The sequence below is a fragment of the Haliotis rubra genome, unplaced genomic scaffold, assembly GCF_003918875.1.
Source record: "Haliotis rubra isolate DU_JTF1 unplaced genomic scaffold, ASM391887v1 Scf434, whole genome shotgun sequence".
In the NCBI taxonomy this organism is placed as follows: Eukaryota; Metazoa; Mollusca; class Gastropoda; order Lepetellida; family Haliotidae; genus Haliotis; species Haliotis rubra.
The window spans coordinates 597668-612964 of NW_025767118.1; the positions used below are offsets into that span (position 1 = coordinate 597668).

The 15297-nt window shown below is 40.2% G+C and overlaps 1 protein-coding gene across 1 annotated transcript in view; it reads left to right on the forward strand.

The window, feature by feature from the left end:
* LOC124289140 (protein TANC2-like) overlaps positions 1-15297 on the forward strand; it is a 40702-nt gene that overhangs the window by 21233 nt on the left and 4172 nt on the right. The window contains 12 exon segments of the mRNA XM_046725741.1: positions 1658-1678; positions 5707-5938; positions 6308-6544; positions 7324-7500; positions 8773-8845; positions 9505-9762; positions 10593-10768; positions 11389-11521; positions 11998-12089; positions 14268-14321; positions 14323-14415; positions 15057-15157. Of these exon segments, the coding sequence (XP_046581697.1) occupies positions 1658-1678; positions 5707-5938; positions 6308-6544; positions 7324-7500; positions 8773-8845; positions 9505-9762; positions 10593-10768; positions 11389-11521; positions 11998-12089; positions 14268-14321; positions 14323-14415; positions 15057-15157 (1647 nt within the window).

Sequence of the window (15297 nt, forward strand, 5' to 3'; positions counted from 1 at the left end):
TCGTTGTAAGTAATTGTATAGACAGGAGGTTGCGCTTTTGAATGATAACTGCACAATTTGTTGAATGTATTTGCACATAATAAGGCTTGTTTAATTTAATTATATGCTTTGCGGGTTGATGGTCAGTATCACCACTGGTCACATTTAAAAAAAAAAAGATAAATATCTGAAAATTACTGTTGGTCATTAAAACATTAAAGGGTTTCTTCCTATTCCATATTATTATTCAATCATTGTATATTAATTTTTTTAAATTGTTAAGTTGATTTGAACTAAAAGGGTGTTCTTTAAATTATTATTATATTTTGTTAAATATTTATTCAGTGTACTATATGTCAACCATCTAATTGTAAATGAATTCTGAAGTGGCTTTTGACAGTCATGTTGCTTTGTAAGGGGATGGGTAGGGTATATATTTTGTTTCCTAAAAAATGCTGAAAACACATTTTGAGAGATGACATTAACTTCAAACTCAGGCTCATTTTTATCTTCATTTGTATCTGCATGCCGCTATATAGGACGGGGCCTCCACACTGATAATGCTGTATTGATCTATATCCATGAGAATTCTATATGTTTTAAGAGAAATATTTGTAAGTCTCAAGCAGTGTTGCATCCAGATTAGTGGTTCTGATCACACGGTTGTCTCTCACTTGGGAACAAGGATTTTAAAGAATAATTGGGATGGGGGCTTAAGAATTGAGAAAATTGGCAATCCCTTTTTCATTTTTTAACTGCAAGTTACTGTTAACTTCTGTAAATGGGTCAGTCAGAGATGCTATTATTGTATTACTTATTTCTATATTGTACCCATAGAAACTAAACCTTTGTTCTTTGCTCTTAATATCAATCTCGAGGCTGTATGGTCCAGACTACAGGAATTGTATGTGCAGAGTTCTGTCCCTTTCGAAAAATCTTTTTGGGTCGGTTTACATTCCTTCAATATGTTGTTTCTCAGATTCACTGCACAAGAACAGTGCTTGTTGGTTTCAAAGTTGTAAACATCTTAAATCTATAACACTTTGGGCTTTCATTGTGAGTTTAGTTTTACGGCACACTCTGCAATATTCCAGCTGTATGGCGGCTGTCTGTAAATTATCGAGTTTGGACCAAACAATCCAGTGATCAGCATGAGCATCGATCTATTCAATTGGGATACGATGACATGTGTCAACCAAGTCAGCAGGACTGACCACCCAATCCTGTTAGTCACCTCTTACAATAAGCATGAGCTGCTGAAGATCAATTCTAACCTGGATCTTCATGGGTTGGGATCCTACATCAAGATTACACATATTGATCTAACAGAAATACTGTTTATAAGGGCCATATCGAAACGACAGAGTTTATAGAGTGTTATTCACCAGTTGAATGTTTGTAGCACAATGTTTCTTTTGAGTAACTGAGGTATAAATTCTGGGACAGAGACTTGGGGCAACAATGTAATGTTAAAGTGTGTTATTCACCAGTTGAATGTTTGTAGCACAATGTTTCTTGTGAGTTACTAGGGTATAAATGCCAGAACACAGTCTTGGGGCAACACTGTATTACTGAGGATAATGACAATATCTACCATCAGCTGACCTACCATTGACATGTATCTATTTCCTCCTGACATACATAAACTGTAGTTATATTGTTTCTGTTCCGCATGCAGCAGTGCCGAGTTCGACTACAGGTGAGCGTGCAGCGAATGCCATTGTTGTGATCTATAACATCATACTGCCTATCTTCTATGTGTTGTTCCAGACACATGACACACATGGCCCTGTTCAGTCTGTACACCTATAGAGCCCTGAACATGTTTATTAAAAAAAGTCTTGAAGATTTGTACGGTTTGTAGTTTTACCTTGCAGTCGCTTTGGAATTTGGATTTTTGTGATTTGAATTTTTTTAAATACTTTCATCTCCTAATTCATGTTAAAGCAATATTCAGGGAAAAGGGCATTACAGTTAATTTAGTCTTTTTTTTATGGTCTCGGTACAAGCAATCCAAATATGATATAAATTTCCTTCAGGAGCAATATGAAGGAGATAGTTGCCCATCCAGTTATGGTAACGGCTCTGGTAATAATCTACAGAGTGTGTTGGCGCTGAGACAGTCGTAAGTCTCTGTAAAGTATTGGCGCCAAGACAGCTATTGTGCCATGATGGCTTTGAGGTGGGATTCTGCTTCAGTTGTAGTCCCATCATCTTGTACCGACTGAACCGGGCTGGTGTGCCGATTACACTGTCTGGTAACCCGGATCCGGACTAGTTTGTCCTGGAAGAGTGTCATGATCAACACACTTTGACAAATCCAAACCATTTTTTGTGCCTGTGTTTCAGTATCCTTGCATTGCTTACGGTGCCGTTGTACAAAGCAATCTTAGTGCCAAGGTGATCGTAACTCCTATAACTTACATAGGCTTACGATAGCCGTAGCTGTGGTTGTTTTTGTACAATGGCACCTGGTAGATTCTGTTTATCAGTACATGGAGAATTATGTTGAACATCTTCATGCTTCTGTAACCTTCATCTATGTACTGGATCTGCATGTCAGTGTAAATAACATCACAGGTATATAGACTTCATGTCCATATCCAGGGGGTAGGATGAACAAGGAAAGGATTTATAAGATGTTGTATTCAGTGATGAATTATCTTCGTTCAAGTTGTCTTTTGAATATATGACAGAAAGAAACAAAAAAAAAACCTGATCATTTTCAAAAGAAATCTAGACTTGCCAGAGTATATAGACTTTACTGGGAGTTTTCTGTCTGGGTCAGTTTTGAGACTAAGGAATACATTGCCTTAACATTACGTCAAGAACAATCAGAGTGGCATTAGTCTTACATGAAAGTTTGATTCAATCAGAAATGAACATTTAATAATTTAAGTAACTGAATAGTTTCATATTTCGTTCCAATAAAGGACTATGTACACTTACTAATTACCAGGATACAATAACACAAAGGTATTTTTCTGTTTGTGTAGATCTAGAGTAAAGCTAGTCTAATTGCAGCTTCACATCAGTAGAAGAAAAGGGAATATTGAAAAAAATCATATAGAAATATTAATAACAGATATAAAGTAGATTGTGAAAATCACAGCTACCTGTGAACATGGTAGATCAATGGATGTATGGTAATTGTGTTATTGGCATGTTTTTCATATATAGTCACTAATTGAAAATGAACATATGATACAATATGGTAAGGTAATGGTATAACTTGATTCGGCATCATTAAAACTATTGCTGTCATAGAGGATATCGTTTTCTTGGGTAAAACATTCACAAGTAGTATATATACTGTGTTTGAAAACACCTTAAAGAAGCATCGTGAATATTCTACAAATTGCAACAATCGCATCAGAAAGAAACTACTAACTTAACAAAGTCATTAACATATAAAACGTCAACACCTGAGAACAAGTAACAATCATCTGCTGAGAATAAGGCAAAATCGCTTTTGAAATTATGTAAGTCAATCACTGGAAATCTGTGATGAAACTGGGACGTTGGGGTAGCCTAGTGGTTATAGTGTTTGCTCGACACGCAGACGACCCGGGTTCGATTCCCACATGGGTAAAATGTGTGAAACCCATTTCTGGTGTCCCCCGCCGTGATATTGCTGGAATATTGCTTATTGAAACTCACTCACTCACTGTGGTGAAACAAGGTATTCACTAAACATACCGACTAACACAAATCTTGAGTTATGCAATGATATGGATTGATAGTTGAAATAATGCTATATGTAATATTTGTGAAAGACTCGTCACTAAACATTAATACGTCATCATCATTTCTACTGTATCCATGCATGAATGGATGTACTCCAGGAGAGGGCATGTACTGATGTATTCAAGGAGAGGGCATGAACTTGTTAGACCGAATGTCATCAATATTTTCGGTGTCAGCATGGACAATTATATAGAATGCAGGTTTGAATTCGTCAATGTGTGGTTTGGATTTGATAAGTTTGTTGACCATGGCAATTTGATTTTTAGCTAATTAGTTTTATTTCAGAATACTTTCACTTTCAATAATGTATTTGTTTATTCATATATGTTGAAGGTATATTATTTTTTATATTCATTTTTTTTATAGTTTCCTGTTGTGACATGTGAAATGGTTTATTGTTTATTCATCTTGATATTTTAAACAGGTAATTAAAACCAATATCAGACAGCTGCAGCAATGTTTTTAACTTCTTTATCAGGTGTTTTTTAATTGATCATTGTTTCTTTGATTATTTTAATCATTTGGGTTTGGTTGTTAAATGTCCTAATGATTGAAAGCTTATTTTTTCCATTTAGTCGTTATGCAAGAGCAATAACTGAAATGTATAAACTTGTTCATGGAAACGTACAAGATGTCCAGCAAATGATGACTGCATCATGGATGTTGTTCCAGTAACTATAGCAACACTGTATCTATGCATGGGCTGTTGTATATTTCAGGAAATCTTGGTAGAAAATTTTTCGGTTTTGTGACATAGCTTTACAAGTGTAAAGAATATAAAAATTAGGAATTGTTAAGATTTAGTTGTAATTATCTACAATCTCGTTAAAATCAGATCATTTATTCATATAATACCTCTCTGTGCGGAGATCTGAGGACATCTGCATGGTAGCCATAGACAGGGGGACTTTCATGTCGGCTATTCTCTCACAGGGATGACAAGGCTGTACGATCAGACAAGCATATCTCATTTCAGAATCACGAAAACAACATTATCAAGGAATTCCTAAAGCAAGAACAATCCTCCACACTATTATATTAATATTAAAATGCTGACATAAGATTGGCTGAAGAAACCTCACATCCATCCTTTAGATATGTCGGTCAGAGTTTGTCAGGATCGTGTGACACGACACCCTATAGAGGTGTCCTCAGATGTCTGTCTACAGAGGTATTATTGTGGAATGATGGATTTATTTTTTAATGAGATTGCTTTTATCTACAAATGGCAAGCAATATCTATTAACAATTTGTTTCCACTTTGCTGAAATGGATAGTTTAAACCACCAGGAGCTAAGATTGTTGTCCTATTATTTAGCATTAGTCGTTACTTATAGAAGACTTTTCACATCATGAAATGTGGGAAAGATGAAGAAGAGAATATTGTGAAACACAGAATTATCTAATTAAAATTATTATTGCCATCCTGACGTTCTTCTACTGATATGATATTTTCCAGATGTTGATTTTTAATGGCTTATTTCCTTTGATGTTTGGTGTAAGAATTTCAGGAATATTTAAAGCCTCCTGCCAAATTTCTGAAAATTCTGTGTATGAAAGCAACAAATCTTTATGTTCTAAAGTTCCTGACACTGATAATTATCAGATGGATGAAATACTCTTTCAACTGATAACAATGTCGTAATTAGGGATGCTACTAGCTTAGGCCAAACAAAAATATTATTTTCATTTTATTTGTTGGTCAGCAGGTTTAGGTGCTAGAGGGGAGATAAAGAAATCAGTGTACATTTCAACTTATTGTTATGGAAATAGGAACATTTTAATCATATCCAATGAAATACACTCACTTATCAATTTTGTATTTACTTAAACTAAATTTCAGATTCTGCAATAGAAAGGATAATTTAACCTGGCTCCTTGACTGCCTGTAGTGTCTTAAATATGTAAGGTAAATCTGGGTATTAAGCAAGCATGTTGCTAGGAGACTGGAAGTATTCAACATATGCGCTGCTGTTGCAGGAATGGGCATGCTCTGATGGCGTTCCGGTTGTCACGTGTGTCGGCGCCGCTCGGACCTGACAAGACGATAGAGCTTGGCCACCACATCCTGAAGGCACACATCTACAAGAACGTCAGCAAGCAGCTCGGATACTCATCCCGAGACATGCAGGCGTACTGGATGTGCCTCAGTTCCGACAGTCTCAGCAGTGCTCTCGTGTCGCAGAGGAACGTCTATTCTCCCAATGTCAAGGTAGGAAGGATTTAGTGTCATAGGTCAAGGTCAATGCTCAATAATGTGGGAACATTTCACTGGCTTTTCAAACATGATATGGGGAGACCTGCTCAATCATTCGCTTATTTAGATCTGGCTAGCTATTCTCAAAACATTCATAGCCCTACGAACTTCTTAAGCCCATTCTTAACGCATTGGCTACGATTAAAGTTAAGAATTCTTAGAGCTACGAATGTTTCGAGAATAAGGGCCTAGGTCATTGTTGAACATAAGTGTACACTTGTCCTCACTTATGGCTCAGTGGGTAATGCATTAGTTCATCCTCCAGAGATCCTTGTTTGATTCCTTGTTTGGTAAAATTAGATATATTCCATTCTGTCCATACAGGTGAGTCGCCTGATCCTCCTGTCTGGCGCCAACCCCAACAGCCGCACAGAGTTCAACAACAGCGCCCCCGTGCTGTGTGTGGCGTGCAAGGAGGGCTACTCCGACATGGCGTCGCTGCTCCTGGAGTTTGGTGCTGATATCGATGCCGTCTCCGAAGTTGGCATGTCTGCACTGTGCTACGCTGCTGCTGCCGGGCACACTGACGTTGTCCGCTTGTTGTGTATGCAGAACTCCAGGGTAAGCAAAATAGGTTAATGATCTACACAAATTCATAAACTGTTCAGTGGTTAGTTTTTCATAATATATATATTGTCAAGTGTAAATTTCCTTATTATATAGAGTAGCTTTATTATACCCATAAACTCATGATTGTCCAAATCTGATGCAGAAAATACAACATTGTTTCAATCATGACAATTTATTTTTTATTTATCATATTTTATATCTATATTTACATATGCCAATATTGGGATTACAGCTTTAATTTCCTCTATGAACCTACGCTAGTCACCCGTGAATATCCGGGTTAGATTTGATTTTCGGTAACCCATGCTTGTCATAAGAGGCGACTCAGGATCGTGTGGTCAGGCTCGCTGACTTGGTTGACACATGTCATCGCATCCCAATTGTGTAAAGCGATGTTCATGCTGTCGATCACTGGATTGTGTGGTCCGGACTTGATTGTTTACAGACCGCCGCCATATAGCTGGAATATTGCTGAGTGTGGCGTAAAACTAAACTCACTCACTCATTCACCTATGCTAGTCATACTAAATGTGTTATTCGTTGTCAGGCTGGATGACTTTGTTGAATGTGTGTCAACATACCCAAACAGCATTGTTGCATTATTATTGTTGCTCTTAATATCAGCCACTGGTTTGTCCATCCCAGACTCATTTATTACCACTCTGCCGTCATGTAGCTAGAATATTGCTGAGAGTGGTGCTAAACAACACAAACATCATCCTTGTACAACGATGTTCAGTATTAATATTTCCATGTCTCTCGCCTTGTAGCTGTCGCTGATAGACAACCAGGGTCAGTGTAGCGTGGTTCACGCAGCCATCCACGGACATCTGGACACAATGGCCCACATCCTGCAGTTTGACTGGCCACTGTTCCACGGGGAGCCCACCAAACCCGAGGCCATGCAACAAGCGTTTGTAATGGCCGCAGCCACTGGACACAAACATGTGAGTAGGAGTTTAACAATAATCATGGAAAAAAAATTAACATGAAATCAGATAAAATTGGTATCTTTTTACCAAAATTGTTGTAGTAGTAGTTATTTTGGACAAAATACAAAATTTCATTGTTGAAGACAGTTCCCGGCTTTCTTACAATTGATTTCGTCAGTGGATCCTGAAACAGCTAGAGAATTACATACATGGTTTTCTACCGTGTGCATACAACCAGTGTGTGAAATAGCCACTAGCCTGCTAGCCCATGGCTAGTAAGAATCCAGTTGGGCCAGTAAATCTCCACAGTTACTGGCACGACTGGCTGGTGAATTTTCATGGGGTCATTTTGTAAATATATCACTCTCTCCAACTTGTTAAGTTATAAAGTTTTAAATCATGCAAGATTATTGCCTGATAAAAATGTTCATCATATTAGCAGCTTAATGATGAAACCCGTGTCCACATTCAAATTTCGGGCTAGTGAAATATTTTGTGGGCTAGTATTTTTCAAGCATAGCTAGCAAGACTGGCTAGCAAAATTTGGAAACTCTTTTGCACACTCCATACAAGAACCCCTTCTCGTACGTAATTGTTCAAAGTTCAAAACAACGTTCAAGGCAGATATGCAGCATTCAGTTTATTACACTGATACAACAAAGTCAGAAATAATGTTTGCCGCATCAGTAATTTTGTACTTGATGCAGCTGAAAATATTCCCTCTTAAGATTATTATTATTTCACCAAATTTCTAACTTTATATTACATGAGTATTTATCTTACCTTCATGTAAAATACAGGGGCGGTGGGGTAGTCAAGTGGTTAAAGCGTTCGCTCGTCACGCCGAAGACCCAGGTTCAATTACCCACATGGGTACAATGTGTGAAGCCCATTTCTGGTGTCCCTCACCGTGATATAGCTGGAATATTGCTAAAAGCAGCCTAAAACTTAACTCACTCACTCACTCACTCACTCATGTAAAATACATAACTTTCATTGGTCAGTGATGCTTTAAAAGTTTCCATGTTACCCCTCCCTGGAGGGTGACAACTGGAAACAATATTACCTGCCATGGTAACTGAGAAGCTGTACCACTAACAATTGTATGACAACATAATATGACGCACGCAGCGCACGGAGTTCGAAAACCGTTCGATAAGCTGTTTTTGAGTTCACTATGTACACATGTTATTTTACCGACTTTCACTGCTTTATTTAAAAAATTTCATACATTGAATCATTTACACACTCAACATGTGACGTCCATATTTCTGTTTCTGTCCCCAGATCTGTGAGTACCTGATGCATGCTAGCGGAGGAGCAGGCCTCAACATGGTGGACACCCTGCTGGGTGAAACTGGTGAGTACCAACAGGGAGGACGCCAAATACTGGCAGTGATTGAGGAACCTTTCTTCAATCTGGTCAGGAGCACCATATCTCTTCCATGATTCACTCTGATTCAAAATCTTTTCATCTGTTTCATGATTTCAATGGCTGTTATTCAGAATCCCTAATATCTCTATAAGGTCTTAGACTAGTTGAAAGGAAAGTGGTATATGAGTTACCAAATTGGAAGTGCCTCTGATCTAAAATGGTGTTGTTTGCAGTGAAGAGTGACTTCCCTTGTCAATGCCAAGATCTGCTGATTATGGAGTAAAATTTAAAATGCACATTGATTGTGATCCTTGAATTGTCAGCAATACAATTGTCCTTGTGTTATGCCAACCTGGTCAACATCTAAGACCTGCATAGCTTTGGGCTTACATCTGTAATTACGCTGGTATCTCAGCTGATATCTCATGCTACTTAAATATCAAGCCAGTGGGGTAGCCTAGTGGTTAAAGCATTCGCTCATCACGCCGAGGACCCAGGTTTGATTGCCTACATGGGTACAATGTGTGAAGCCCATTCTGGTGTCCCACTCTCTGATACTGAATATTGCTTATAGCGGTTTCAACCCCGACTCACTCGCTCCCTTAAAAACCAGCTCATTCACCCCACACCCATCATCTCTTCAGCTCTGACAGCCGCGTGTCTCCACGGGAAGAAGGAGGTGGTCCAGTTCCTCCTGGACGAAGATGTGGCTGTCCACGTCCCGAACAGCAAGTCCTTCAGCCCCCTGCTGTGTGCTGTGAAGGCAGGGAAGTGGGAGATCGCTGACACGCTGCTGGCAGTCGGGGCACCCATAGATCAGACAGACAAGTATGGCCGCACACCGTTGATGATCGCTGCCAGCGAAGGACATATTGGAGTTCTGGAGATGTTACTGCTGAAATGTAAGACATATGCTCGTTGACGTCCTGGGAACCTGTGTGCAAAGTATTCATAGAACCATGCTGTTTGTAAGCTTGTGAAAAGGCATCGGGTTAGTTATACTACAAACACTTAGTGAGTTGGGATCCAGAAAATAAAGAATGAAAGAATCTACTGTTTTACGTTTGGAAACTATAGGGATTAAGGCTGGACACATGAGAAGTAATTGCTAAGGGACAGTTAATAATTTATGGCTAGGATTAGACTAACAACTAGTCTCTGAAATGAACATATTTTACTGAAAAAAGTTCATAGTAAAAAAATATATATATAATGAAAATGAGCCCTGAGACTTTCTTCATTTTCCTGAAGCTGAAGCTGTGGAAATCTAGAATTGCCACATTTTCTAGGATTGCGTGGGCTTTCTTGGATATATTTGCTTCAGGGTCTGTACGACAGACTAGGCTAGGATAGGTGATGATGATTTTGATGGAGAAGCATGTACAATGTGATTGACACCCCTTCAGATTTATGTACAAAGTGAGAAGGTGAGGATGAGACATGAGGATGTCAAAATATGGCACTTGTTGTTACGCTGCCTGGTTCTCAGTATTAGGGAGAGTAGTCATCAATATAGTGTATTTGAGTGTGGTAGCCATGTTATAACTGCACCATGGTATCTCAGTGTACTATAAAAAGACTTTAGTCTGGAATAGTACATACACATATCATTAAGTGCAATAATGTTAAATGTTACATTACATCCTATTTCACCTCACCTCACCTCACCTCACCTCACCTCACCTCACCTCTCACTCACCTCACCTCACATCACCTCTCACTCACCCCCCAGGTGCCCAGCTGGACCAGATAGACAAGGAAGGACTGACGGCTCTCTGCTGGGCATGCCTTAAAGGTCATCTAGCCATCGTCCAGTCCCTGGTAGATCGTGGCTCCGACATCCATCACGTGGACAAGAGTGGACGCAACCCTCTCCACCTTGCCGCTTTCTACGGGGATGCTCAAGTTGTAAGTCTTTACCCTTCAGGATTTCAGAGCAGAATGATGTTGACTGTAGTCCGAAGCAACATGCACTCACATAATTAGCTTCGTTGTGGGACACAAAACAACTTGGCATTTACTTGTACTTTACGTTAGAACAAAACCTTGGTGTTATTTTCTTGTCTAATTGTGCAGTTACTTTTATTTTTTTATTTTATTTATTTTAATAATAATAACAATGAGTGTACTTATACCGTGCAATACATCACACCACACAGGGGCATGCTCAAAGTGGGCACAAACAGCACAACATTATTACTCCAGACAACCCAAGCTGCCTGTTATGCGCTAGAACGTTATAGTCATATGACTTATCCCACCTGGTACCCATTTTTCTGCTGGGTGAACAGAGGCAATTTTGAACAAACTCACTTGCCTAAGGTGAGACCAAGTGTATCACATGTGTTTCGTTGTGGGGCAGGACTGAAATCCTAGAAACTCTCAGGAGTCAAGCTGCCAAACACGGTCAACCATCCAAGGACTCTCCGCACTCAACGTTGCTTAACTTCAACTGATTTGTGACCTGAACTCTTTGCACAGGACCAAACGCCACCACAACTTTCATTTAACTCCTTTCTTTCATTCAGGTGCAATATCTCATTGACAAGGGCGCTCATATTGAGCATGTTGATCACAACGGCATGCGCCCTCTGGACAGAGCCATCGGGTGTCGGAACACCGCCGTCATTGTCTGCTTCCTCAGGAAAGGTGCTAAACTAGGTGAGGAGGGCACTCATTGCATATACGGATTTATAACACTCAGTGTACAGTCTGGCCATCTGACTGGCCAGTCAGTGTTTTGTATCAACTCTTACATTATCTGCTACAGCTCTTATGGTATCAAAATATTTTGGATTTTGTCATTGGTTTACAAACCTTTGGTCCAGAATTTGATGTAGGTAGTCATCGGGATAAAATATATGTTTAAAAATTCTGTTATTTTTGTCTATCAGTTTTGTGATCCAACTAATAAATAAAGAAGAACTATATTATTCAGTTTGTAATTTAACCAATCATTTTGGGGTTTTCTATCACTGAGGTCCAGAAAATCAATGTTACTCAACATTTATTATTAAGTCTTTAACATTATTATTTATAATTAAGTCTTATACTAATAGATGATGAGTAATTGTAAGTAGCATAAGTGACCTAGTTGTGTGCAGGTGGTCTCTCATTTACCGTCTTGATGACTTCAGGTCCAGAGACCTGGGCAATGGCTTCTGGGAAGACAGATGTGCTGCTGCTTCTCCTGAACAAACTGATGGAAGATGGGAACATCCTCTACAAGGTAGGGACACTCAGGGAATAGGTTCCTTGTACTGTGTCGGGCTCCCTGGGGAGGATCCTGGGCAGATTAGGTCCCCTGTACCTATGCATGTCTCCCTGGGGGGCTCCCTGAAAGAGTTGGACCCCAATACTCTTAGAGAAAATGGTTGGGGATCCTGGGCAGATTAGGTCCCTGTACCTATGCATGTCTCCCCTGGGGGGCTCCCTGAAAGAGTTGGACCCCAATACTCTTAGAGAAAATGGTTGGGGATCCTGGGCAGATTAGGTCTCCTGTACCTATGCATGTCTCCCTGGGGGTGCTCCCTGAAAGAGTTGGGACCCAATACTCTTAGAGAAAATGGTTGGGGATCCTGGGCAGATTAGGTCTCCTGTACCAATGCATGTCTCCCTGGGGGTGCTCCCTGAAAGAGTTGGACCCCAATACTCTTAGAGAAAATGGTCCTGGGCAGATTAGGAAAGATTAGGGTCTCCTGTACCTATGCATGTCTCCCTGGGGGAAAAAGAGTTGGACCCAATCTCCCTAGAGAGGGGTGCTCCCTGAAAGAGTTGGATGGGCAGATTAGGTCTCCTGTACCCATGCATGTCTCCATGGCTCCCTGAAAGAGTTGGACCCCAATACTCTTAGAGAAAATGGTTGGGGATCCTGGGCAGATTAGGTCTCCTGTACCTATGCATGTCTCCCTGGGGGTGCTCCCTGAAAGAGTTGGACCCAATACTCTCAGAGAAAATGGTTGGGGATCCTGGGCAGATGTGTTGGACCCCAATACTCTCAGAGAAAATGGTTGGGGATCCTGGGCAGATTAGGTCTCCTGTACCTATGCATGTGTCCCTGGGGTGCTCCCTGAAAGAGTTGGACCCCAATACTCTCAGAGAAAATGGTTGGGGATCCTGGGCAGATGTGTTGGACCCCAATACTCTCAGAGAAAATGGTTGGGGATCCTGGGCAGATGTGTTGGACCCAATACTCTCAGAGAAAATGGTTGGGGATCCTGGGCAGATGTGTTGGACCCCAATACTCTTAGAGACAATGGTTCCTAGTACTGTCTCCTTGGGGGGATCCTGGGCAGAATGGGTCTCTGGGTCCTTAGACATGTCTCTTTAGAAAGAGTGGGACCTCAATACCCCATGTTGGTCTCCCTGAGGGTGTTCCTGCAAAAGCGAGATCCCTGTACGTTTCATTTCCTGTGGCCAACTAGCCAACAAGACTGTAACTTTGATGAGTGTGTCCATGCTGATGTTGGTCTGTTGTTTAACACCGCACTCAGCAATATATAATAATAATAATAATAGTCCATTTATATTGCGCGTTTATCCATGCACATTGCATGCTCAAAGCGCTGACATATTACCCCTGGTCAACGAGTACAGAACACTCCATGTGGAGAATACAACCGGTCGCCTGTCAGGCGCTCAAGGTTCAAATTCAGACTACCATCGTATCATACCAGGTACCTAATTTTACTGCTGGGTGGACAGAGGCAAGTTTGAACAAACTCACTTGCCTAAGGTGAGATCACATGTGTCACATGTGCTTCGTTGTGGGGCAGGACTCAAATCCTAGAAACTTTCAGGAGTCAAGCTGCCAAACACGGTCACCCATCCGAGGACTGTCCGCGACCAACGTTGCTTAACTTCAACTGATTGTGACCTGAGCTCTACGCACAGGACCACACACCGCCACAATATGCCATCTGTATGGCGGTGATCTGTAAATAATCAAATCTGGATTAACAGCATGATCATCGATATTACACAATTCCGAAATGAGCCTGACCACCTGATCCCTTTAGTAACCACTAACAACAAGCCTGGGTTACTGAAGATCAAATCTAACCCTGATCTTCATGGTTATGTCAAAGACATTAATTGTTAGTGATGTTGACCAGTGTGAAGTATAGATGATTTTCAGACAGATGAGACAAAGCTTGAATCTGCAGCAGTGGTAGTGACTCACCCAATCAGTAATATAACACATGCAACTGTACTCCAGGCCATCCTCCTGAGGACTCCTCAGTATCAATGCTCAATACCTCATTGGCCTGATATACAACCTTTAACACAACAAAGGATCTGAACACATCTATTTGGTCATCGTTAATGTAATTGCTAGAGCTCTCTGTCTTGTAATATATCATATTTTTCAATTAATTTCACATTATACTGAACAATATTATTACAGAAAAATCGAATCAAGGAAGCAGCACAACGGTACCAGTATGCTCTGAAGAAATTCCCCTCGGGAGGGTCTCGGAGAAGAGGCTCGAACTTTCAAGGATCTGAAACTGAACTTTCTCCTCAATCTCTCACGCAGCAAGAGGAAGATGAATGTAAGCTTGAGACCTGCAATCCGTTTTTAAAGATTTTGTGTCAAGATGCTTTATTTAAAGGAAACAGGTTGTATACCGTAATCCAACGCCACGGCTCTCGGCACAGAGCAATCTTGCAAGTACTGTTACGGCTGTCTGTGAGAGATGCAACAGAGACGGTTTTGTACATGTGGGAGTTGGTTGATTGATCTGTTGGCAGGAAATACACATTAGGATTACAGACCTTGGATTGCAGTCTGAAGCTTCAGAATGTATAATAAATTGCTAGTGTTTCTGTGGCATTTGATTCACTAACTGTGCAATTATTTGGGCGTTAATATATTGATAAACCTTAAAGAAATAGGCCACTCCCACTCATGGAGTGCTTTCTCCTGATTGGCTAAAACTATAAAGGGCATGGGTTTGTTGGATCAATCACTCATTTCTTATTGATTTCTGTGAAATCATTATACATATTTATGGATTTACATAGCATTCACATGTGTACTTCCATAAATGCATAAAATCTCTTCAAGTCAATAAGAAAACCTCTTCAAAATAACATGCAACTGTTTATGAAAATATGAAACTTTCATGGATAATACCTTTTGTGTGCATTGTATTTTCTGTAAGTAAAACTTGTACATTTTTCTTTAATGCAGGACTTCACGTCAGCCATTGATCTTGCCACTAAAGCTCTGGATCTGAAGTCCAAGTGTTTTGAGGCCTACTACGCACGGGCACGGGCAAAGAGGGATGATAGGTAAGTGAAATCCAAGTGTTTTGAGGACGGGCACGGGCAAAGAGGGATGATAGGTAAGTGACGAGGATCAAGGTGTCAAATAATTCAACCCTCAGTGGTGTGTACTTAACTGATGTAGAGTCACCAATGTGTGTTGTGTA